The sequence below is a fragment of the Anas acuta genome, chromosome 6 (genome assembly GCF_963932015.1).
Source record: "Anas acuta chromosome 6, bAnaAcu1.1, whole genome shotgun sequence".
Lineage (NCBI taxonomy): Eukaryota > Metazoa > Chordata > Aves > Anseriformes > Anatidae > Anas > Anas acuta.
Window position 1 is genome coordinate 23,950,190 of NC_088984.1, and position 25,855 is coordinate 23,976,044.

General features: G+C 41.3%; 1 protein-coding gene across 11 annotated transcripts in view; it reads right to left on the reverse strand.

The window, feature by feature from the left end:
- TTN (titin) overlaps positions 1–25,855 on the reverse strand; it is a 243,116-nt gene that overhangs the window by 163,600 nt on the left and 53,661 nt on the right. For all 11 annotated transcript variants that reach the window (XM_068685816.1, XM_068685811.1, XM_068685812.1 and 8 more), the window contains 45 exons: positions 25,303–25,581; positions 23,674–24,237; positions 22,753–23,034; positions 22,380–22,658; positions 21,724–22,002; positions 21,350–21,628; positions 20,939–21,226; positions 20,530–20,808; positions 20,148–20,429; positions 19,758–20,036; positions 19,369–19,647; positions 18,956–19,234; positions 18,549–18,836; positions 18,168–18,446; positions 17,748–18,029; positions 17,346–17,624; positions 16,926–17,204; positions 16,555–16,833; positions 16,124–16,411; positions 15,609–15,887; positions 15,119–15,400; positions 14,244–14,522; positions 13,853–14,134; positions 13,057–13,335; positions 12,644–12,931; positions 12,158–12,436; positions 11,778–12,056; positions 11,394–11,672; positions 10,995–11,282; positions 10,558–10,845; positions 9,371–9,652; positions 8,314–8,592; positions 7,914–8,195; positions 7,490–7,768; positions 7,074–7,361; positions 6,589–6,867; positions 6,213–6,491; positions 5,858–6,136; positions 5,420–5,707; positions 4,962–5,249; positions 2,085–2,366; positions 1,553–1,831; positions 1,162–1,443; positions 785–1,063; positions 17–304 (listed from right to left, as the gene is read on the reverse strand). In XM_068685816.1, the coding sequence (XP_068541917.1) occupies positions 17–304; positions 785–1,063; positions 1,162–1,443; positions 1,553–1,831; positions 2,085–2,366; positions 4,962–5,249; positions 5,420–5,707; positions 5,858–6,136; positions 6,213–6,491; positions 6,589–6,867; positions 7,074–7,361; positions 7,490–7,768; positions 7,914–8,195; positions 8,314–8,592; positions 9,371–9,652; positions 10,558–10,845; positions 10,995–11,282; positions 11,394–11,672; positions 11,778–12,056; positions 12,158–12,436; positions 12,644–12,931; positions 13,057–13,335; positions 13,853–14,134; positions 14,244–14,522; positions 15,119–15,400; positions 15,609–15,887; positions 16,124–16,411; positions 16,555–16,833; positions 16,926–17,204; positions 17,346–17,624; positions 17,748–18,029; positions 18,168–18,446; positions 18,549–18,836; positions 18,956–19,234; positions 19,369–19,647; positions 19,758–20,036; positions 20,148–20,429; positions 20,530–20,808; positions 20,939–21,226; positions 21,350–21,628; positions 21,724–22,002; positions 22,380–22,658; positions 22,753–23,034; positions 23,674–24,237; positions 25,303–25,581 (12,957 nt within the window). The remainder of the gene's footprint in view (positions 1–16; positions 305–784; positions 1,064–1,161; positions 1,444–1,552; positions 1,832–2,084; positions 2,367–4,961; positions 5,250–5,419; positions 5,708–5,857; positions 6,137–6,212; positions 6,492–6,588; positions 6,868–7,073; positions 7,362–7,489; positions 7,769–7,913; positions 8,196–8,313; positions 8,593–9,370; positions 9,653–10,557; positions 10,846–10,994; positions 11,283–11,393; positions 11,673–11,777; positions 12,057–12,157; positions 12,437–12,643; positions 12,932–13,056; positions 13,336–13,852; positions 14,135–14,243; positions 14,523–15,118; positions 15,401–15,608; positions 15,888–16,123; positions 16,412–16,554; positions 16,834–16,925; positions 17,205–17,345; positions 17,625–17,747; positions 18,030–18,167; positions 18,447–18,548; positions 18,837–18,955; positions 19,235–19,368; positions 19,648–19,757; positions 20,037–20,147; positions 20,430–20,529; positions 20,809–20,938; positions 21,227–21,349; positions 21,629–21,723; positions 22,003–22,379; positions 22,659–22,752; positions 23,035–23,673; positions 24,238–25,302; positions 25,582–25,855) is intronic.

Sequence of the window (25,855 nt, forward strand, 5' to 3'; positions counted from 1 at the left end):
TCTTATTGATACTGACCTCTAACACTCAAAAATGCGCTGCATTCATCAGATCCAGCTACATTAGTAGCTGTGCACAGATAAGTTCCCATATCAGATTCCTGAAGTAGATTCACTTTCAGAGAACAGGTGTTGTCTGTAAGGGTAGCCTGATACTTGTCTCCACTGGTAATCTCCTGTCCATCATGAAACCAGGAAACAAGAATAGGTGGTGACCCATAAACTTTGCACTCCAGTACAGCAGAAGAACCCAGTTGACCATACGTTTCTTTCAGTTTTCTTGTGAAAGAAGGAGGTATAATACGATCTGCAGTTGTTTAAACATAAAACAAACAACAACAACAACAACAAAAACCTTTCAGTACAGGAGTTTAAAATACAGAGGGTTCTCAGTGCGTAATGAAACCCATTTATTTTGATGTATCTGCATTAGCAATCTGCTCCTGCTTGTGTAAAACACTGAAAAATAGTTGATGGTTAAGGAATCAACTTCAGGAATACCTTTGCTTTTTGCAGTTCTTTTTCATATGAAACAATATTGCACCAGTTGTATGGAAAAGACAAATGGATTAAAGTTGAAGAAATCAAACCCTTGCTATAACTCTTGCCCCTCAGATGCTAGGTAGGCATCTGTTCCTGATGCTTGTGACAGTGGAGTGCCAAGCAGTCAAAGATTATACAAGCAGTGAGTCCCCCAGACTGCTAATCATGGGAAACAGTATGCTATCTAAAGGCATTATAAAAGAAATTTGGATCAGATGTGACTCAAAATGAGTAGTCAACTAACCTGAAACATGCACTGAAGCTGTGCAGCTGCTTTTACCAACACTGTTTTTCACCTCAAAAGTATATTCTCCGCTATCTTCTAGTCCTGTATTGAGGATCTTAAGCCCAGATACTTTGTTGAAGAAGCTGATTTTATATTTATGGTCAGTAGACAATTCATTCCCATCTTTAAACCATCTAGCAGTAAGCTCTGGTGTGCCGTCTACTGTGCATTCCAGAGTACAAGAGTCTCCAGCTGTAACTTTCACGGGGCCTGGCTTCTCTACAATGATTGCAGGTTCTGCAATGAGACGCAAGTCACAGCATTTTTAAAAACAACAATGCAATAGTAATTAGCACCATAAAAACATATTATATTTTTTATATGACGTTACCCACCAAGCACTGTAAGTGTGGCAAAGCACTCCTGAACTCCAGCATCATTTTTTATCTGACAAACATATTTCCCAGCATTGGCTGGTTCTGTGTTTCCAATCCGCATAGTTGCAATGTTTTCTGAATAGGAAATCCAAAGATTTTCACTTTCTCTAATGATCTCCCCTTTCTCTTTTAACCACAGAACAGAAATGGGCTGTGATCCTTCAACTGCAGCCTGCAGTTCAATCGACTCCCCAGCTACAACAGTGAGATCACTCAGCTTCTTCACAAAGGTTGGTGGTGCTATTTAAGAGAAGATATTTAACAGTAAAAAACACTCCAGGAGGGGAAATGTAGGAGGATATTAACTGGAAAAATGAAATTCCAAGAAGGCGACAGTCCTTATACAAACCTCTCAGTGTTACAGAGCCAACACAGGAGTCACTTCCCACATCATTTACAGCTTTACAGTGATATTCACCAACATCTGCAGTATCCACACTGAGAATGTGAATGCTAGCAAGGTAGTTCTCAGACATGACCTTGTACTTCTTGCTGCTCCGAATTTCTCGTTTGTCTTTATACCATGAAATCTGGAACGGAGGAGTGCCCTGAAGCTCACATTCCAGACGAATATCAGACCCTTTCAAGGTCTGGACTGGATGGGGCCTCTTGATAAAAATAGGGGGTGCTGAAACAAAGGAGTTAAATTCTGTGTTATTTGAGCTGATGATATTAAAGAGGAGAGTATTCAAGTAGCCAAACTGATAGTGAGCAGCAAAGGAACACTGTAAGTGAGAGATCTCCCACGATATAACAAGCAGGCTTGCCATCTTTTCAGACAGGCTTTGGTCTGTCTGATTAAAGAAAGTGGGATTTAACAGCTTTTCCACACAAGAGTACTCATACAGATAGAAAGGCAAGGGAAGAGCTGGGATTCTGACCTTTAACTTTCAGTGAGGTACTGGTACTAGCACTACCAGCTGGATTCTGAGCTTCACAACTGTAGTCACCGCTGTCTTCAACTCTGAGGTTGTGCATTTCAATGATTGCCACTGAATCCACAAATGACATTCGGTACTTTTCACTGGGGTGGATCTCAGTTTCACCTTTGTACCACATGACTTTGATTTCTGGAGATCCCCCTACTTTGCATTCGTACCTAGTGGACTCATGCTCTTTCACAAGTCTTGAGGAGTCTAGTTTCTTAATAAACCTTGGCGGTTCTGGAAAGCCAAAAATGGAAAATGATGTTTTTAACTGCACAGATTCTTTGAATAAACAGGCAAATATCTAACAGAAAATATAAACTTTGAGGACTTATGCAAACATTCTAATTTTGTAATTGCTGTTTTTTTTTTGTTGTTGTTTTTTTTCTTTTTTATTTAGATTTGAAGTTTGTCCAAAATAGGCAGCAAACAAGTTCTCTATTTGCATTTTAGATAGTTTCTCCTTATTTTGTTTTCTCATTCTACTTCTCTATGTTCAGCTGACACGTGTGGTTTTCTTTAAGTAATATCCTCTTGCTGCACATGGGTAATAAAAATGCCTGATGGAAATTCAAGAATCCAAACTGTTCATCTAAGAGCTATTGTTTAGATAATTTAGGCTGAGATTATAGCAACTGCTTTATAACTTAATATGTCATTAAGAATTGATACAGTTGATAAGTGTATTTGAGTTATAATCCTCTGCACGTTTATTGCAAAGCCAAACATAAAGGTGCATATAAGGACTAAAAGTCAAGGATCACAGGTAGCAAATAAGAGAAGTTCAAAACAGTCATGCTGGGAAGAATTATGAGATGGTTGGTATTAGTGAAATTGGGTTTAAAGGTCATATGACTGGAAAGTAAACCAGATGGTTACATTTTACTCTGTAAGGAGAGAAAGAAAGGGAGGTTTGACACTTTACATCACAAGTACCATGCAGACAATTCAGATTCACAAGACTGAATGTTCATGGATCAAAGATAAAAGCAGTAAAACCAAGAGGTGGTAATGTGGGAACAAGTAACAAATCTCTGTACAGAACAGGATGAATTGCCTTTTTGTGTATCTGTAACTTGTAGGAAGAATATCTATTTTACTGTGGGTCACTTCAATCTGTGGGACATTTGCAGAACATCCTATGTTGTTAGTAACAAAACTTCCTTAGAGTTTCTAAAAATAAAAGTTACGTCTTGTTAACACAACAACTCTTGGAATCTCATTACTTTGTTATCAGATTTCATTTTGATAAACAGTTGATTTCCTATCTGCATACTAACAGTTGCTGACTAGTCACACACTAATTCCATTCCTTTCCAAAAATGTGAGTATAGGTTAGTAAAGTACTTAGAATGTTAGGTAGTTCTAGAACCTAAGGCAGGTGTTAAAAACCAGATTGGGAACACTAGATTAAAAAAAAAAAAAAAAAAAAAAAAAAAAAAAAAAGTGGGAGGTAGGGAGGTGTTGAAAGTCAATTGGACATAAGATCTTGATTCTACAAACAAAAGACTGTATCAGAGATAAGACAGCATCTTCTGAAATTAAAAACATGCAAATCGATGCACATATGAGCTTGCACTTCCAAGTTTTGTAGGAATAGGCTGACAAGCAATGAGCAAAATTAATTTTACATCGTTGGGAAATCTGTACAAAATCTGAAGAATTAAAGGAAAAATAATCCTTGAAAAAATAATAAAAGAATAATTTACAATTTTATGAATAAAGAGTTGAAGACTAAAGAGTTGAAGAGTAAGAAAAGGAATAAGGTCAGTTAGGATCATTTTATGTAGAATAATTCCAGTCAAATTAACCTATTAGTACTTTTATCATTAATAATAAACAGAATTATGATTGTTGTGGAAATAAGCTTTAAATCTTTAAAAGAGCTTAGATTTCTTCTTACAGTATTTCAATTTATTTATTTATTTATTTTTAAAGTCAAACTGTGTAATAACAGCATCCCTATTTGCCATTGAGTCCACAAGACTCGATTATAATTCAATTATATTCTTGTAACATGTTTGATTTCCCCTCCAAACTTATACAGAGGGAAAAAAAAAAAAAGAAAAAAAAAAGACAGAGAGAGAAAAGAAGAATGCCCTGAAACAACAAGGACATTTAAACTCATGCATCATTTCAGTAGTGTATTTCACATTTGTCCTTTAATAAAATCAGTAGGAATAAAGTATCCGGAACAGCTATTTATAAATCCAAGGTTCCCACCTACATTAAGGAAATTACAGTAAGGTACAAGTGTCACTTGTACCAGGACAGTTTAATCCAGTTATAAATTTAGACCTTTGAAAATCATAAGATTCACACACTATGTAGAGAAGTAAAGTGTTGGCAGAGCAGATATTTGTCACCAAGTCTGCCCTCAGATCCTTCAATTTTTCCTATTCAACAACAGGAGTTATCAAATATTTTCTGGAACTGCACACCTGTTAAAAATACATTTAAGCCTTGTAAGTGGACTTGCTTTTTTCAGCTACCTTTCTCTCTCCTGGACAATTTAGCAAATGACAGTACTAGAGAAAGAGTTTAAGGCAGACAGATTTTGCTGGCCAACAGTTATTAATAAAAGCACAACGGGGTACTACGTCAGAGTTAATATTTCAGTGACAGAATTCCCTTGATAAGACTCACTATACCAGACCAGAAGAAAGATGGACAAGCATTTAAGTTTTAAAATAACATTTAAATTAACTGAAAGATCTCAACATGACCTCTTGTAAAGATTGTTAGTCTCATGTGTTCGAACTATTTAGGGCTTTTTGTGGGTGTCTGCCTTGCAAAGAAATGCCTGATGAACAGTAAAGATCCCAGCAATACCTTGCACAGCCAGCTGAGCTGCACATGCATCCTTTCCAATGCTGTTGCTAGCAGTACATGTGTAGAGTCCAGCATCTCCTTTACCCACTTTTAGGACCATCAAGCTGGCCGTGTTTTCCACCAGTGTCATCTTGTAGTTGCCACCTGGGCGGATTTCTCTGTTGTCTCTGGTCCATGTAATTCTCATAGGTACAGAGCCAGTCACATGGCACTTAAAGGTTGCACTTTCGCCTAGTGCCACATCAATAGATACTGGCTTGACATCAAAGAAAGGAGGTTGTAGATGTTCTGCAAAGAGGAAAGCACGGCAGAGCTCACCACTAAGCTCCCTTTAAACACACACCTGACCATGTCATGCCCACACTCCCTTGCCACCATGTAATGGGTAGAATAGGAGAAAGAGTAAAAGAATAAGACAGCAAATAGGTAAAAAATATCTCTAAGTGTGAGCTACAAACCTGTGAGGAGAAGCTTGGCACTGGAAGATGCAGTCCCCAGAGCATTTTGCGCTGAGCAAGTATATTGGCCACAGTAAGCCATGCTAGTTTGCAAGATCTGAAGAGCTGCAACATTATTTAAGAAGGTTGTCTGCACGTTATCACTGTCTCTTAAAAGAACCCCATCCTTATACCAGGAGACCTGGATAGGCTCTGAGCCATTTATGCGACAATCAAAAGTCACTGGAGCACCAACTGTCTCTTGAATATCTTTCAGTTTCCTGGCAAATGTAGGGGGAAGCTGACGTTCTGCAAAATAATAATAATCATCACCATAAGTAGGAAGCTACCTTGTCAACCTAGATTTAATTGACACGGAACTTAATAAGAACCCCTTTCTGTAGACAACAAAGAGTGCCTACAAACTACCCCAGGAAAGAGTGGCCCCACGACCATCACCTTTAATGACAAGCAAAGCTGTGGTGGTAGCAAAGCCAACACTATTTTCTGCTTTGCAGATATATTCTCCAATGTCACTGTCCTCCACAGTAGAGAATGCCAGTGTTGCCACGTTATTCTTGAAGTGCATTTTGTAAGCTTGTGTTGATCTGAGCTTGGTGTCTTCTTTGTACCAAGACACCTTGATTTCTGGTGCACCACCTATCTGGCATTTTAAAATCAAAGGCTCGCCAACCTTCACCTCCACACGGTCCAGGTGCGTGACAAAATAAGGTGGTTCTAGGGGAGGAAAGAGCATAGTGAGCAGAGACAGAGCATCACTGGGGTCCCCTTGGGGATCAGGGGTGATGCATACCTAAGATGGATACAAGGCTGTGGCAAACATCCCCACCCGCCTCATTTGCCACCTCACAGGTGTATTCGCCTTCATCACTCTTAGTGCTGTTGAAGATTTCGAGAATGCCAGATCTGTCAGTAGTTGTAACACTGCAGCGTGGAGACTGAGCAATAGGCATTCCATTTCTTTTCCAGGTGACAGAAATGGGAGGGGTGCCCATGTAGGTGCTTTCCAGAACAATGGACTTCCCCTGCTCCACACTGAAATCACTTAATTTCTTCACGAAGACTGCAGGCTCTGTGTGGAGGCAAAGGTCAAATTGAGAGGGACAAATGTGGCAGGGCTGCAGGCAGACCATGAAGAGAGAGATACCTACACATACACACACACACACCTTTCACAAAGAGTTGAGTTGTGCACGAGATGCTGCCAGCATCATTTGTGACCACGCAAGCATAATCTCCACTGTGGCCCAGCTCCACGTTGTGCAGCTGCAGCTGTGCCACAGACTCATCCAGAGAAATGGAGCAGGTACTGTCTGGCACCAGCTCCCTGATGCCTCGGAACCAGGTGACTTTGAAGGGGGTGCTGCCCTTGATGTAGCTGGTGAATGTCACACTTGATCCGGGCAAAACTTCCTGGGGATCGGGTGTCTTCACAAAAGAAGGTGGTTCTAAGTGTCACACAAAGAAGTGAGGAAGGAGAAAGATGTTAATAGGAGAGTTCCTGTTGGGGATGAAAACTGAAGCAGGTTAGAAATAAAAATAAGGCAGAAAACAGAAAAAGAAACTATGAAAAAGAAGCCATGGGAAATCAAAGATAAGAAAGAAAGAGGGAAGAAGTGTTCTGTAGAAGGGGCTGTAATATCTTTCCACTGACCTCGTACAGTCAAGAAGGCACTACATTCATCAGATCCAGCCACATTTGCTGCTACACATGTATATGGCCCGGTATCTGTGACATCCAGGGCATTGAGCCTCAAAGCACAAATGTTATCCAAGAATGAAATTTCATATTTTTCCCCACTAACAATCTCATTCCCATCCTGAAACCAGGCCACTGATATGGGGGATGTGCCGGACACTTTGCATTCCAGCAGCACTGAAGATCCCAGCACCCCATTTGTTTCCTTTAATTTTCTTGAGAATGAAGGAGGAACAAGGCGATCTAAGTAAGACAAGGCAGAAGAAGAATAAGAAAAATGTTTTGTTTGTTTGTTTCCAGTGCAAAGGAAAACAAATACAAAGCAAAAAACAACAACAACACTGCTTTTAAAGACAAGGTATAGAGCTGACCTGAAACATCAACTGAAGAAGTGCAGCTGCTGTCCCCCACCTCATTGTGCACCTCAAAAGTATATAAGCCCCTGTCTCCCCTCTCTGCAGAAAAGACTTTCAGAGTGGAGATATTGTTGAAAAAGGTAATTTGGTATTTGCGATCACTCCTTAGTTCTCTGCCATCTTTGTACCACTTGGTGATAAGTTCAGGTGTTCCTCCTACTTTGCACTCCAAGGTAAAAGGGTTTCCAGCCATCACTGTGATTGGCTCAGTCTTCTCTAATATTACTGCTGGTTCTGAAATAGGAACGGAGGGGACAGTGTGTCACCAGGAAATCCACCTGCAAACCAGTGAGCATAGGATACAAGCAGCAAACAAGGGGTGGCAGAGACAACTGTGAGAGCCGCAAGATAGAATACTTGTGGAACAGGCTATACCCACCTAGGACTTGTAGAAAAGCAGAGCACTCCCGCATGCCAGCATCATTTTTGATCTGACAGATATACTTTCCAATATCAGCTCCTTCTGCACTGGCAATCTCAAGAGTTGCAATGTTGTCCATAAACCACATTTGGACATTTTCACTCTCCCTAATAATTTCACCCTTGTCCTTCAGCCAGACAACAGAAATCGGTGCGGATCCTTCCACCACTGCCTGTAGAGCTGTTGGCTCTCCAACGAAGATTGCAGTGTCACTCAGCTTCTTGACAAAGCGTGGGGGCTCTGATGGCAAAAACAAGGTGGCAGAGGAAGGTTAATGATGCATGCCTGCTTGGAAGAGGTACAGCCAGAAGATCAAGAGAAGAAGGCACTGATGCTGTTGGTCTTCTACCATACAAACCTTTGAATTTTACTGGGCAGGTGCAAGTGTCACTTCCCACCTCATTCATTGCTTTGCACTGATATTCTCCAGTATCCTGAGATTCCAGATTGAGGATGTGAAGACTGGCAATGGAGTGCTTTGCTGTCACCTTGAACTTCTTGCTGCTCCGGACCTGCCTCCGGTCCTTGAACCAAGCCACCTCAAAGGGTGGAGTCCCTGCTATCTCACACTGGAGAATAATATCCGAGCCTTTAAGTGTGTCCACAGGACTCGGCACCTTGCTAAAAACAGGTGGTTCTATAAAAAAAAGAATCACATCATACATTTGAGACTGCTTCCCTGAGTAGGTTTCTGGATAGTAGCAAGACACAACATACTCAGGAAGGGGGCCTACACTTCTTCTTGTAAACCTATATTTAGCATCCTCATCATATGTGGTCTCATCTCTAAAAAATGCTGAGCCTCCGGCACCTTCCAGAAAGCCATCCCAAGCACTCCCAAGGGCAGAAAATATGACATTTCTGCACCTGTTTGGAGTTAGTACTTAGTGCCCCTCCCAAAAGCCACCCTCCCCTTTCTTCAGGACCATATTCCAATTTTCCCCACCTCTTTCCAATCATGAAAGCTACCACCAGTGAGGCTCAGTACAACAGCCCTCTCTTGCTTCTTAAATTTCACTCCTGACAGAATCACTGTATATAAAAAAACAGGCAGAGGGATGTCTACAAAGTGTGTCCATCTCTCTCACCACAGCTGGTGCTTCATCTAGTTCACACATCCTGTGTAACCCAACAACCTTGCCTTATTCAGCTTACAATTGGCTTAAATAGGAAGGCAAGGGAGTGGCTGCACAGCACTCAACACCCACTACCAGTTCCTGCCTAGTCTCTCTGATGTCTACAACGCATCAGCATATTAATCTGAGAGCAGCTGGAAAGAAACTGCACCAGCAGCCACTGACTGCCACAGCAGCAGCTTCATGTTTGGGGGGGGGGGCATGGGGGCTGTGCAGCTGAGAGCAGGACCAGGACCAGGAGCCAGGGATTCTAGTTGTGTGCAGAGCTGTGCTGCTAACCTTTCACTGCTACTGAAGTGCTACAGCTGGCAGTGCCGGCAGAATTTTGGGCTTCACATATGTAATCACCACCATCCTCAGTGCTGGCATCCAAGATAGTTAGCACCGCTATGGAGTCTACAAAAGACATGTGGAGCCTGTTGCTTGCTTGGAGTGCCTGATCGTTCTTGTACCACACAGTCCTGATCTCTGGCGTGCCACTGATTTTACATTCAAGTTGAACTGCGTCTCCGTGCTTCACGAATCGCAAAGCTTCAGGTTTCTTGATGAACTTAGGAGGTTCTGCAGAACAAATAAGCATGTGACAACACACGTTTGCCATGTGAAATCTACAGTGCTGAGCAAGAGTCATAGAGAGCGCAAGAATATTGGGCTGCAACAAGGTGAATTTGCTACAGCAGCTGGCTGTATCTCCAAGAGCTTCCTCTCAAGAAAAGATGCAAGGAGGAAACAGCAAAAACAACTACAACTAGGTTCTATCAACTCTGGAGCCTGCTGCTTGAGGCATCTGTGGTTGTAAAAGACACATGAAGGATGATTGCTCCACCCAGGAGACTTTTTTTTTTGCGGTTTCGTTTGGGGGGCAAAAATGTCCCCAAGCCAGCATGAAAGCATCAATAATCCCATCACCCCCAAGATCTTATCCCAGGAGCAGCAGAAACATGGTATGTACAGTTTCACTTGTTTGCACATCGTTAATGAGTATTTCTACTTGAAGAACTTAAATGATTTAGAGCCTAGATTAAATCAGCATTTCATTACTCCAACTGAAACATTCAGAAAAGTTGAAAGAGACACCAATGCTGGCCTACAAATGCAAAGTGATTGTATTTACCCTATTACTCTTGTTCCATATAGTAATGATACGTATCAATACCCCTGCAATTGTAGTTTAAGCACTAATGATAAAGTAAAAAGCAGGAAAGTGTTGTGTGCATTTATCCATACCAACAAACAGCTTAGCAAGAAGACCTGTCCCCTTGTAGAGTTTGCAGGTACACAAGGCTTCTACTGTCATGCAGTATTATAGAAGCAGAGAGTTACCTCATGGTATGTCTGCTTTTTGAAAAGCTACTTTCTGTATATGTCCAAGCTGGAATGGGTGGAAGACAAAGCTCAGTAACAAAGAGGCCTTTTTTATCCAAGAGAAAGAAAAACAAGAAATGAAGGTGACTTAATCTCAATACCTTTGACACTGAGTTGGGCTGAGCAAAAGTCTTTCCCAGCTTCATTACTAGCTTGGCAAGTATATTGGCCAGAGTCTCCTTTACCCACTCTGAGCACTCGAAGGTGAGCTGTGTTAGCTACAAATGTAATATTGTAGTTTCCTCCAGTTCGTATCTCCCGACCATCCTTGGACCAGGTGATGTGTATTGGCTGGGCTCCAGTAACATGGCATTCAAGGTCAGCACTTTCTCCCAAAGGCACATCAATAGATTCTGGTTTGGCATCAAAGATAGGTGCCTGCTTGGGTTCTAGAAACACAAGAAAACAAAATAATACTCATATCTCAAAATAATAATAATAATAAAAATAATTTAATCCAGCATACAAATACCATTGCACACATAGAAAGGGATGGGGGTGCCTATGATCTGGGCAAAAGTTCTGTAAGCCAACACACCTGCCACTGTGAGTTTAGCACTTGAGGTGGCAGTGCCCACAGCATTGGTGGCTGTGCAGGTGTACTGTCCAGTGTGATTCATCTCAGTTCGTGCCAGTTGTAGCACTGCTACATTATCTACAAAGGATGTGTGCACATTGTGGTCATCACTAAGCAGCACACCATCTTTATGCCAAGTCACAGTAATGGGCTCTGAACCATTGAGTCGACACATAAATTTTAGGGGTAAGCCAGCAGGGTGTTCGATGTCCCTTAATTTTCTTGCAAAGGAAGGTGGTCGTTTGCGCTCTGGAAGAAAACAAGTGAAGGATAAATATGCACCAGGAAGATTTTTTTAAATATATTTTTTCAAGAGAAAAAGTACTGTAAAGAAGAATTTGCAACAGTATAAATCATCACCTTGAACTGTTAAGAGAGCCTTTGTAGATGCAGTTCCTACACTGTTTTCTGCCTTGCAGATATACTCGCCGCTGTCATTGCTAACCACTTTGTTGAAAATGAGCGTAGCAACGTTGTCTTTAAAGAACACTTTGTACTCAGGAGTAGACCTGAGTTTTGTATCACCTTTGTACCAAGACACAGTAATTTCTGGTGTTCCAGCAACATGGCATTGCAATGTTGTATAATCCCCAACTGACACCGCAAGAGGTTCCAAGTGTGTAACAAAATATGGAGGTTCTAAAAAAGGAAGAAATTAGAAAGGCTCATCATAGTGCCAGGCCTTGGAAAGCATACATTCAAAAGAACAGGCAAGAAAAAAATAGAAGCAAAGGGAGCACACACCTAGAGTAGAGACTACAGCCTCACAAACATCTCTTCCTGCCTCATTTTCAACATGGCAAGTGTATTCTCCTGCATCCTCTTTGGTGCTGTCAAGGATCTCCAGGATGCAGGATTTCTCTGTGGTGGTGATGCTACATTTCTGAGACTGAGCGAGTATGTGGCCATTCTTCTTCCATGTCACAGAAATGGGCAAGCTGCCTGAGTAAGTGCCCTCCAGGACGATGGGCTTGCCAGGTTCCACATACTGATCACTCAGTTTCTTCACAAAGACAGCCGGCTCTAATGAAGGGTGAGAAGTCAGAAATGTTGAGCACAGCAGTACAAATGGAGGGAAGGCAACAACATTTTAGGGTAAATACAGGGATGCAATTTTTACAAACCTTTTACTGTAAGGTGTGTCGTACAATTTGCCCTGCCAGCTTCATTAGTCACTAGACAAGTATACTCTCCACTTTGGAGAGGGGTTACATCAAATAACTCAAGCTCCACAACAGAGTCCTCCAAGTAGATATTACATTTGTCCCCTGGCACAAGCTCATTGGCCCCTCTAAACCAGTTCACCTTAAAAGGAGGGGTTCCTCTGATAACACCTGTAAAAGTTATGCTTGTGCCTGGCAAAACATCCAAAGGTTCAGGTGTTCTCTCAAAAGAAGGTGGTTCTAAACACACAAGAGAAAAGGAGAGATAAGACAGACCAATACAGCATATCTCTGGCATTTCCACACACCTACCAAAGATAAAGAACAAAGCCTTTACTTTCTAGTCAGTACATTTTCCTCAGTATACTTACAAAAGACCACAGGGAATTTCAAGAGGGAAAGAGAAAAAGAGTAGCTCAGAGAAGTTGCTGACCATCATATACTGACCTTGTACGGTCAATACAGCACTGCATTCATCTGAACCAGCTATGTTGGTAGCTTTGCAGGTATACGTTCCAGTATCTGAGTTGCTCAGTGAATTCACTTCTAAAATACATAGGTTATCCGAAAAGGTGATATGATGTTTTTCCCCACTAACTAACTTAAGTCCATTCTGGAACCAGGCAATAGAAATAGGAGGTGAACCCAACACTTTGCATTCCAGCAGTGCTGAGGAACCCAGTACACCAGGTGTTTCCTTTAGTTTTCTTGTGAAAGAAGGAGGAATGATTCGATCTGCATAAGAAAATATAATACATCCATTGTTAGAGAGAAAAGGAGTAAAGGAATGGAAGGAAAGAAAGAGAACATGGCCAAAAGAAAGTTCTGATAAAAGATGGAAGAAAAACTACCCAACCAACCTAAAACATCAACCGATGCTGTGCAACTGCTTTTGCCCACGTCGTTCTGCACTGCAAAAGTGTACAATCCACCATCTTCCTTCTCTGCATCCATAATTTTAAGTGTAGATACTTTGTTGAGGAAAGTAATTCTGTATTTTTGGCTGCTGGTCAGCTCTTTGCCATCTTTAAACCACCCAGTGGAAAGCTCTGGTGTACCTGACACTTTGCATTCCAAAGTACAGGCATCTCCTATAGTAACCCTCATTGGTTCTGCCTTCTCTACAATGACTGCAGGCTCTGGAAGAAGAGACAAGTAACAAGGATGGTGAAAACTGGATTTGATTACTACTAGCTGTAAGTATTATTGCATTATAAGATGGGGTTTATACATTTGATACTAAGGATATCTCAGTTCATTGGGTTTGGGAATTTTTTCAGCTCTGCTTTTTCCACCTTTTATTCTACCCTAATCTGGAGATTTCAGATGCTCCCCAAAATAAAGTAAAAATATTTTGGAATTACTAGGAGTGAAATACAACTATCTGTCCTCCTCCAAGCAGAAGATGTGACTGTGAATACAGTCAACTGAATTCCATCGTAATGTAAAGGCCTGTATTATTTTTTTCCACTACAACCCCTACACAATTGGAAAAAAAGGAAACCAAATAAGATTTAAAGGAGAAACAAGGATTCTGTTTTGATTATTTGAACTTAGGGGTATAAGCAAAGCATGCAGCTGATACTAAATTAACAAGTTCCTAACTTTAAAAAAAAAAAAAAACAAAAACATAAAAAATATATGCTTTTTACCAACCTAGAATAGTTAAGGTAGCCATGCATTCCCGACTTCCAGCATCATTTCTGATCTGACAGATGTATTTTCCAGCACTGCTTGTTTCTGTGTGTACAAGTTGTAAAGTTGCAGTGTTTTCCATAAATGTGATCTTTGTGTTTTCACTTTCTCTAATAACTTCCTCCTTGTCTTTAAGCCACTGTACAGAAATTGGCTGTGAGCCTTCCACTCTTGCTTGTAACTCTACTGGTTCGCCAACCACAACAGTCACACTGTTTATTTTTGTCAGAAATTTTGGTGGTTCTGGATAGGAAACATGCAGTTGTAGTAAATTCTTATGGTATCCACGTAAATTAAGAGCAATGCAGTGCCACGGGGAGCGCTAAAGAAGGCATATGTGCCAATACCTTACCTTTCAGCTTAACAGTGCAAAAACAAGTGTCACTTCCTACGTCGTTCTGAGCTTTGCACTGATATTCACCAACATCTGCAGCTTCAACGTTAAGAATGTGAATGCTTGTATGGTAGTTTTTGGCTGTAACCTTATACTTCTTACTACTGCGGATTTGTCTCCTGTCTTTGTACCAGGTAACATCAAATGGTGGTGTTCCTGAAATCTCACATTCCAGGCTAACCTCAGTTCCTCTGAGCATGTCTACCGGAGAGGGCTTCCTGCTAAAGACGGGAGGTTCTACCAAGGGAAGAAAGGAGCATTTTTAGAAAGGAGTCTTGAGGCATTTGACCAACGGTTTACTGATATCAGCTATTCCACAAGATTGCTGGGAAAACTAACTGAATGGGACATGTTTTTCCTTGTTTTCTGCACACATAATGAAATGATCTAACAGGCAGGTGAACATACACCTTTTATACAGAGGAGCTCTGAGCTCCTCTGTATGAAAGGTAAACAGAAGATTGATAGAGAGGATATAGGTCCCATTTAGCTGTCAGTAGTCTCACATGCAGGGTGTAAAGCTGGCACTGACCAGTTAGGGTCTATTATTTTACTTCATATTTTGGCTTCATGGTATATCAGATCTACCTGTCTTGGACCCTGCAATCACAGAACTGGGGAACACCTAACCTAGGACATGTTTGTATTAAGAACAACAACTGCCTTGTTCAGACCCTAGCAAAGGGGGTAAGGGGTCATCAAAAAACAAACAGAATGTGAAGAAAAAGGCATTCCCTGAAATAAGGAATTAATTTCATGTTCCTATGGATTTCCAAGGAAGAAAACCACAAAAAAAAAAAAAGGTGTAACTGGAGAACAAGAGAACAGCTGACCTTTCACTGTGACTTTGGTGCTGCAACTGGCCTTGCCAGCGGGGTTGTGAGCTTCACAGATATAGTCGCCACTCTCATCAGTACTGAGATGATTCATTTCAAGCACAGCCACAGAGTCGATGAATGAGGTCCGGAATTTTTCACTGGCAATAATTTCATGGTCATTTCTGAACCACACTATTTTCATTTCTGGAGAACCACTGACTTTGCACTCAAGTCGGGCTGAATCACCCTGCTTGACTACTCTTGCCGTCTCTAGCTTCTTAGCAAACTTGGGTGGTTCTAAAAAACCAGAAAAGTGGTATCAGAAGGTCTGAATTAATACTAGAAAGGAAAGGAGGGAAAAGAGCAAAACAAGCAAGAGTTGGTTGCAAATATAGGGCAGGGAATTCACTTGACAGGGTATCAAAGATCACTAAGGGAGGCTTGTTAGAAAGGAAAGAAAACAAATAGATAAAAAGACTGCCAAACATCTAGAAAGTGTGCACACCTGTTACCGTCAACATTGTAGTGCAAGAGTCACTGCCAACATCATTTGAAACATGGCAAGTGTAGTGCCCACTCCTAGAAGCATCCACTGAATAGAGGGTTAAGAACACAGTTGACCCTTCAATCCCAATGAAACAAGTTGGACCAGATACAAGTTCTAAGTCCTCTTTGAACCACTTTACTGTAAATGGCAGCGTTCCTTTTAGTGTGGCCTTAAACTCCACCGTGGAATCTGGGATGGCTTGCTGGCTTTCAGGTTTTACTAAGAAGCTTGGAGGCTCTGCAGTTTTTAAGAAAAAGAAATGTTCAGTTACATCATGAATGCCTAAGAATGAAGAAAGTTAGTGAGGCAAGCAGAGGCAATGAATATGTAAGAGGTTCAAGATACACAGTAAGAAAAGGGAGACCAGACTTTCAGCATTAGTATTAAGAAGTATAAGAGGGTTATGTTAGCACAAGATATAATATATTCTCCCAGCATTCATCACCAATAACAAGTAGCAAAGAGTTTCAAACCTTTCACTGTCAGGACAGCACTGCAAGAATCATTTCCGGCAATGTTAGAGATATTGCATGTGTAATTTGCACTGTCTGACAGCTCTAGATTAGCAATCTCGAGTGACATGGTGTTCTCATGGCACAGGCTTCTACATTTGGCACTGTCAGTTATCTCCTTTCCATCCTTAAACCATTTTGCAGTAATGGGAAGTGATCCAGAGACTTTGCACTCCATTCTGATAGAAGATCCCAGAACAGTATCCTTTTTGGTTAGCCTTTTGATAAATGTGGGTGGAATTGATTGATCTGCCCAACACAAAACATGGCAAAAACATAATGGTTACCTTATCTTCCAGAAACACTTTTTATTTTTAGTTGTTTCTTTGTTTTGTTTGTTAGTTTGTTTTTAATCCCTCCCTGCTGGCTTCATGAGTTTGCCAAATACAAACCTAACACAGTCAGGACAGCTTCGCAGGTGCTACTTCCAAAGTCATTTTCAACCTTAAAACTGTATGTACCACTATCCTCCTTTGATACAGGTTCAATCCTGAAACTGGCCACATTGTTTTCAAAGCTCATTGTGTAGTATCTACTGGGCAGAAGCTGTTTGCCGTCTTTGTACCATCTTATTCGGAGTTCTGGTGTCCCCTCCACAGTACACTCCAAAGTTACGGGGTCTCTTTCAGTGACTTTAAGTGATTTAGCCTTTTCTGTGATCCGTGCTGGTTCTGGGGTACAAAGTGTATAAAAATGGTTGTTAGCTACAGAGAGGTGACTGAATTCCCAAGCACTCATCCAGGATGAAGGGACTTCTACACACCTTGCACAAAAAGCAAAGCAAAGCACTTCTCCACTCCAGACTCATTCTTTGCCTGGCAGGTGTATCTCCCTCTGTGGCTGAGGTCAACACTTGTAAGTTTCAGTGCAGCCACATTGTTCTCAAAGGTAATATGGTGGTAATCATCATCTTCCAGTATTTTCTCATCTTTTATCCATGACACAGATATGGGTTGAGCACCTGCTACAACACACTGGAATAATGCGGTGCCTTTCAAAATGCTAGTGACATTCTCCAGCTTCTTGACAAAAGATGGTGGTTCTGTGGTGTGAGGTTTTGTTTGTTTAGAAGTCACAGAAGAGAAGGAAAGGGAAGAAGGAGAAGAGATCATATAAGGTCATCCTAGTCACTACATTTCATCTGGGGGATACAATGTTTGGGATACACTTCTTAGTGACTGACCTTTCAAGCTCAGCCTTGTACTACAAGAACAACTCCCACCTTCATTTGATATAATGCACTGATATTCACCAACATCTGAGACATCACAGTTGGTCACATTAAGGGTAAATATTGATTCTTTGGTGGAGATGGCATATTTCTTGCTGCTGAACATCTCCTTATTGTTCTTCAGCCACTTCACCTCAAATGGAGGAGTACCAGTCACCTCACACTCGAGTGTGGCCTCCAATCCCTTTACTACCTCTGTAGGTCTCAACTCCCGAACAAATGTTGGAGGCTCTACAAAAAAGAAGGGAAAAGTAGATAGTAACCTTGATGGTTATTAGGGAAGAAGAGGTCTCCTTTATTGCATTACCCCAGCTTCATGGCATAGCTGGGTGGTGACAAATGTTCAAGACCAACCTTTTACTTTCAACTCGATGCTGCAGCTCTCACTACCTGCATCATTGTGGGCTTCACAAACATAAATCCCACTATCCGATACTCTGGCTTGAGTGACTTTCAAAGTGGCTAGACCATCTATGAAAGAGATGCCATACTTAGCTCCATCAGTCACTTCATTCCCATCAAGGTACCATGTTACATGGATCTCTGGTGTGCCTACTATCTGGCACTCAAAAGTGGTGGACTGTCCGTCACGCAAAGCTACTATAGGAGTTGGCATCTGAACAAACCTTGGAGGCTCTAGAAGATAGACAAAAAAGGTGAGGCTTTATAATATTCATGGTAGTTTGTGGAAATACAAGCATTTCTTAACTCCTCCCCCCAAATTGCACAGAAAAATCAGAAACACAACAATGCGAAGAACACTGGGCTTCACACCTTTTACAAACAGAGCTGCTTTGCAAGTGGCAGTCCCCACATCATTGCTTATCTGACAAGTGTAGTTCCCAGAGTCAGACATCCTTGCTGAGAAGAGCTCCAGCACACTAGATGTGTCATCCTTCCAAACAGAGCGATTGGCACCAGAAAGGAGCTCTTGGCTGTCTTTAAACCACTTTATCTGCAGAGGAGTAGAGCCTTTCACCATTGCTTTGAACTGAACCCTAGCATGGGGCACAACCTCTTGGGACTGGGGCTTTTCCACAAAATATGGCGGTTCTATAACATGTTAAAAAGAAGAAAGAGGATTACTCAAGGATAGGTGAATTTCCAAATTATGAATAAGCGACCTAACACAAGAGAAGAAGAAGAATTTCAAACCTTTGACTGTTAAGAACCCACTGCATTGGTTGCTTCCTGCCTTATTTGTTGCTTCACAGGTGTAAGAGCCACTGTCTGTGCCTTCCAGTTTATTGATTTCCAGAAAGGCAGTGTTATCATGGAAAGAGTATTTGTGCTTTTCACTCGCTGTTATTTCTTGTCCATCCTTGTACCACTGGATACTTATAGGATGTGAACCAGACACTATGCATTCCAGGTGAACAAAAGAACCCTTAATGCTGTCCATTTTCTTGAGCTTTTTGGTGAATTTAGGTGGTATAATGAGATCTATCCAAGACAGAGTGAAAAGATAAAATATGAAATTCAACCATGATTGTAGTAGACGCAAAGTCAAGAGAAGAGATTTTGTAAGTAAAAACAAATACTAAAAGATAGATCATACACACCTAGGACATTGATGCTGGCAGAACATCTACTGCTCCCAACATCATTGTGAACCTCAAAGACGTACTCCCCACTATCTTTCTTTTCCGCATGGAGCACCTTTAGGACTGAGACGGTATCTGTAACACTGATCTTATATTTTGGGCCTAAAGTCAGTTCATTGCCATCTTTGAACCATTTGGCTGTAATGTCTTTTGTTCCTGAAAATTTACATTGCAAGGTTGCTGGGTCTCCCTCAGTCACATCTATGGACACAGCCTTGTCTGTGATTGTAGCAGGCTCTGTTTTAAACAGAGATATAGAGAAGGGAGTTAGGAGCATCTGTAAAACCAAACCAAACCAAACCAAACAAACAAACCAAACCAAAACAAGAGAACTGTCTGAGATCACTGCCAGCACTCAGTGTAAGACCAACCTTTGACAGTCAGCAGAGCAGAGCACCTCTGAATTCCTGCCTCATTTTTAGCTTGACAGAAATATTTTCCACCATGTTTCAACTCAATAGACCTCACCAGAAGAGTGGCAATGTTGTTCACAAAGGTCATTTTGATATTATTGTCTTCAATCACTTCATCATTGTCTTTCAGCCAGGATACAGTGATGGGCAAAGAGCCTTTAACAGCAGCCTGAAACACGACTGTGCCCCCTCGAAGGGAGCTAATGTTTTCTATCCTCTTCAAAAACTGTGGGGGTTCTAGCAGGAAGAAAGTGGCTAAGTAAGTACAGGTTTGGTACATGACCATGTGGCATGAAACCCACATCAGCATAAGATCATGCTAGTGGCATTCTCCACCTTGTACTAACCTTTCAGTGTGACCTCCGAACTGCAGAGGCAGCTTCCAACGTCATTTGTTACTCTACACTGATACTCGCCAACATCAGAAGCATCAAATCTGAAGACATGGAGGCTAATTAAAGATTTCTCAGTGCTTATTCTGTGCTTCTTACTGCTCCGCACAGGCTTATCATCCTTCACCCAAAACACTTCAAAGGGAGGTGTGCCAAGCACCTCACACTCCAAAACCACGTCAGAATCCTTCAAGACTTCCATCGACTGAAACTCCTTGCTAAAATAAGGTGACTCTACAGTGCAAAAGAGAGAGTGTAGTTTTTATTAATCACACTTTGGAAGCCTGGAAAGTTGCACTGCATTTAAAGAGAAAAACTGGTTGAGTGCTTGGATGGCACACACACCTTTGATTGTAACAACACTACTGCAAGTATCTTTCCCAGCATCATTTTTGGCCTCACAAATATATTCCCCACTGTCTTCAGTCTCAACCTCTGAAAGATGGAGTACTGCCAAAGATTTTGTAAAAGACATCCTGTATTTGTCACTCTCCTTCAGTTCCCTGTCATCCTTGAACCACGTGATTTTAATCTCAGGAGTGCCAGTGACTTTGCAGGTCAGCTCAGCATATCCACCTTTCTTGACCAGGTGAGTTGGCTCTAGCTTCTCCTTAAAGGCAGCAGGTTCTGTGGATTTAAGAAAAGCTTTCAGTATCAACAAGGCAGCAAAATGTGCCACTGGGTCAATCCAGTAGCTGAAAGTTGAAAAGAGAGTAAGAATGCAAACCTTTTACAAACAAGTTTGCACTGCATGTTACTGAACCAGCAACATTGGAGACTTTGCAGATATATTTTCCCGAGTCGTTTGGTTTGACTGCATAAAGCTCCAAGTAACTTGCTAGTGCCTCTGTCATAATGTAGCAAGCTCCTCCTGTCACCATCTCAGTATCTTCTTTAAACCATTTCACTGTCAGTGGTGTTGTGCCTTTAAATGTGCCCTTGAAACGTACAGTTGATGCTGGCAGCACATCTTGAGACTCTGGTTCTACAATGAAGCTGGGTGGTTCTAGATTGCATTGAAAGGAAACAATTGCCAAGAATAAGACACACAGCTTGCACTGTGGGGAAGAAAAATATTATCACAAGAAAAAAAAAAAAAAAAAAAAAGACAAGAATTTTGAAACAAATTGCCAAACCTTTTATAAACAAAGTACTACTGCTGTCTTTGCTACCAGCAGAGTTTGTGGCTCTGCAAATGTAAACTCCAGCATCACTTGCGTCTAGGTGTTTTATTTCCAAAGATGCAGAGCCTTCTGCAAAGTGTATTGTGTACTTGGCACTTGAAGTGATTTCAGTGTCCTGCTTAAACCAAGAGACGGTCATTGGAAGAGAGCCAGAAATTTTGCAGTCTAGGTGGCATGAGGTGTTAATGATGCTGTCAATATTCTTCAGTGGTTTGGTAAAGAAGGGAGGGAGAGTGCGATCTGTTGGGTATGAAAAAAAATAAAATAAACCAACACATGAACAAAAGAGAATACAGTTCTGCTTCTGGCTTTGCTGGGCTCAGAGCAGAATAACAGGCCTCTTTGCCAAGGGTCAGTACCGACCTAGCACAGTAAAGCTGGTAGTAAAAGAACTGGTCCCCACATCATTGGATATCTCAAAGGTGTACTCTCCACTGTCCTGCATTTCAGTGGCATAAAACTTGAGCTGGGCAATGTTATTTTTAAAGCTGATCCTGTATTTTTTGCTGGCAGGTAGTGGCCTTCCATCTTTGAACCATTTGGTTTTCAACTCTGGAGTGCCTGTGACAGTGTACTCCAAAATGGCCGGATCCCCTGCTGTCACCTGAATCACTTCAGATTTTTCAATGATTTTGGCAGGTTCTACAACAAAATTAAACAATCAGTGTTAAGAACAAAAGTAAATTGCTCTTCTTAGGTGGGAGACAATGCAGAAGTCGCAGCACTCCTCCACTGACCTTTAACTGCTATTTCACCAAAGCAGGACTGACTTCCTGCATCATTCTCAGCTACACAGGTGTATTTGCCACCAGAGCTCAGCTGGACACCAGTAATTTGCAGTGTTGCTAGCCCATGTTCAAATGTCACTCTCACTTTGTTATCATCTTGAATAATGTCTTTGCCTTTCATCCACGTCACAGAAATAGGTTCTGATCCTTTCACCACAGCTTGTAATGTAATATTGTCTCCAGCCAGAGCTGTCACATTTTCGATTTTTTTAATGAAAGATGGTGGTTCTAGTTCAAAGAAAAGAGACATAAAGAAATACGCATCTGCTGTAACACCTTTTCATGCTAATGCTCAAAGATAGTTATATGAGACAACATACACAGTACATGGCACAATTCAGCTAAAGAGCAGGAAAAGGGAAGAGCTTCATTATCCAGCTAAAAGAGTAATGCTTTTAAGCATAAGAGTAATAGTCCTTTAAGCCCAATGTTCTTCAAATTCATGGGTTTGATGACAGGTAAGAGTTAAGATACATACAAATTTTTTAAGAGAAGAAGATACCCTCCATCCCCAACCACCCTAGCTACACAGAAATTCAGAGAAAATACATTATAAGAAATAAGAGGTTCCCTGCAGTAAGTGGAGTGTTCTCTCTCCCACTGACCTTTCAAGACGTATGTTGCACTGCAAATGCACTTTCCAACTTCGTTAGCTACCACACACTCATATTCACCAACATCCGCGCTATTAAATGATGACACCTCCAGGGAAATAACAGTTTTCTGAGAGGTCAGCCTGTATTTTTTACTACTGCGAATCTGTTTCTTGTCTTTGTACCAACTAATCTCAAACGGTCCAGTGCCAGCAACCTCACACTGAAGAATTGTGTTTGTTCCCTTCACTACCTCTGCTGGTTCGAGTGTTCGGATGAAAGATGGAGGCTCTATAAAAGCAGCAAGAAAGAATTAATTGCCCAGGAAAAAAAAAAAAAAGGTTTTTCCTCAAAAGTGTGACTGGCAGTAGCAAGAAGAACAGACCTTTGACAACTACTTCTGTGGCGCAGCTGTCACTTCCAACCTCATTTACAGCTTCACATGAGTAGCTTCCACTGTCATCAACTTTCATCTCCAAAATATCTAACACAGCCACAGAATTGATAAAAGACATCTTGTGTGTCTTGGTTTCACGGATTTCCTTATTGTCCTTGAACCAAGTAACTTGGATTTCAGGAGACCCTTTGACTTTGCACTGAAGGCGTGCAGAGTCACCTGGGGTCAGTAAGTAAGACGGATCGACCTTCTTCACAAAAGATGGTGGTTCTAAAAATGGGAAGAAAACAGAAGAAAAGGAAAAAAGGGAAGGGAAGGGAAGGGAAGGGAAGGGAAGGGAAGGGAAGGGAAGGGAAGGGAAGGGAAGGGAAGGGAAGGGAAGGGAAGGGAAGGGAAGGGAAGGGAAGGGAAGGGAAGGGAAGGGAAGGGAAGGGAAGGGAAGGGAAGGGAAGGGAAGGGAAGGGAAGGGAAGGGAAGGGAAGGGAAGGGAAGGGAAGGGAAGGGAAGGGAAGGGAAGGGAAGGGAAAAGGGTAAAAAGGAGAGGGAAAGAAAAGCAGTCTGAAATACAAAGTTTTAAGACATTGGTTCCTAGTGCAAAAACAAAACATGACTTTAGAAAAGATCAGCATAATATTCGCTGAGCTGCAATTCTTGTGGTCTCTCTTGCCCTCTCCCACCATCTCCCCTACACGCAGGAGTGACTCTTGGATGTGGCTAACAGAAGAAATATTGAAGCAATACACAGTGCTTTGGAAGACAGTTGGGTAAAAAGCAAGAGGTGAATGGAGCTGATGGAAGATCTCAGAAGACTTCACAGTGTGATTTCACCCCAGAGAAGACTTCACCTGCAAAAGAAAAAAGCAGAAACCGAAGAAGAGCAAAGGTAAACAGTACCTAGGACAATCTTACCTCTGACTGTGACACTGGCAGAAGAGGAGCTGCTTCCTGCCTCATTTGAGATAGTGCATACATAATGGCCTGAATCCTTGAGTTTAGCCAGAGGAATCTCAAGCGAGGCTATTTTGTCTTCAAAGAAAATCTTATAATCTTTGCCTGGAGGGATTTTGTTTCCATCTTTCGTCCAGCCTACTGTAACTTTCCTGTCTTCATCTACCTGGCATTCAAGACGTATTTTTTTATTGACTGCTGACTGCACTGACTGCAAAACTTTAATAAAGTGGGGCTTGTCTATAATGACCATTTCAGCCTGGCAAATGTCAGCCCCAAACTTGTTGGAAGCTTTGCAAGTATAAACCCCTCTGTCACTGGTGGTGAGAAGGGAAATTTCTAACACATGTTTATTTTCCACTTTGGAGATCTTGTAGTGGTCCGAAGGTGAAATGGTCGTGCCATCTTTCTGCCAGGCGACGTCAATGACTGGAGTGCCCGAAACAGTACACAGGAACTTGGCGCTTTTGCCCACAAAAGTGGTGATAGATTCAGGTCTGGTAAGAAAGGTTGGTGGAAGTGCTTCTGCAAAATAAAGGGTTCATTGTTATCTGGAGGTGGAGAATAGAGCTTATGCTGTTTCTCCAAGTTTCCCAAGGACAGAGAGCAGGAGGGGGCAGACACTTTTAAGCAAAAGAGGCCAGAGCAGTGAAGGAGAAAAGAGATGTTAAAAGATTATGAATTTTGGCTTTTTGTTTTGTACTTCTTGAGTCTGTATATTGCTCTAGAGCTTGAAGGCATGTTGACTCTGGAACAATGTACAAACCAAAGGAAAATAAACCAAAAGACAGAATTTCCTTTCCCAAGAGTGACATGTTTGTGTAGGATTCCCTTAAGATAGACAGGTTTGCATATGCTGCACAGTTTGAGTATCCTTCTTTAGTCTCTAGCATCTGGCATTTAGCAAAGACTACATAAAGACTCTTCCCACAGAACGAAAAATAGGAATGAAAAAAATAAAAATGCACCCACAAAGGTCCAAAAGATATTTAAAAGAAAAAAAAAAAAAAAAGGAAGAAAAAAAGAAGATAATTGCATAGTTATCAATAGACCAAAAAAAAGTTTTGTAAAATGAAATAACTTTTGAACTGTCTTTTGTTTGCTTGAGATGATCTATTCCCCCATCACACAGAGTTTCCTCTGGTACACAGATGTTTAGGTAAGCATAGCCACACAGCCTGCCGCAGAAGTATAACTGAAGAATAAATGTAAGATGGTCGGGTAATTGCACAGTGATTACTACACCAAATAAATCAGATTTAAAACTGTACATTTGCTTGTTGTCTGGAAGTAAAATAAACTCTCTTCAAGAATGTTTTCACAAAGCAATCCCATTCTATAGACAACATAGTTCTTCCCAGTCTTTTCCTATTTTTCTTTCCTCCTGAAACTTTTCATACTAGGTACAGAAAATGCCTAGAAGCAGCATTTTCAAAAATTATTCCTTCTCTGTGCTTGTGCTCATCAAAATTAGGTATGCGTTATGTATAACAATGACAATAGCACTACCAGAAATGTTTGTAGGTAACCCACAGAAAGCATTACAATATACCAAGACATTTTTTGAAGTGCTTTTGACTCTGTACTTACCAGTTACTGTTAAAAGGGCTGTAGAGCTTACACTGCCATGCTGGTTGGAGGCTTTGCAGCTATATTCTCCACAGTCAACAACCTGAGGCCTCGGAATCTCCAGTGTAGAAAGGTAGTTGGAGGTGTGAATAGAATATTTGTCCCCATCGTATATCTCTCGGCCAGCTTTGTACCACTGGAATCTGACATTGGGAGCAGTCTCTACCTCACAGGTAAACTTGGCCACGTGGTTTACGGCCACCTCCAGAGGTTCAAGCCGCCTTCTCAGGATTGGTGCAACTGAAATCAGAAGCAGAGAGTAATTCAAAACCATGCATACTGGCATTCTAGAAAGTAACAGTGAAGTGACTAATTGAAACAAAACATTATTTATTTGCAATCCACATTAAGTGATTGTAAAGGCAAAAAACAACTGTGGACAGACAGCGTCATGGTGCATAATGACATCAGAAAACACAGTGATGAAACTGGAAAACAATGTTTAATAGCAATGTGGTAACATTACAATATAAACATATACACATTATCTTAGAGCTGCAAGAAATGGTGGTGT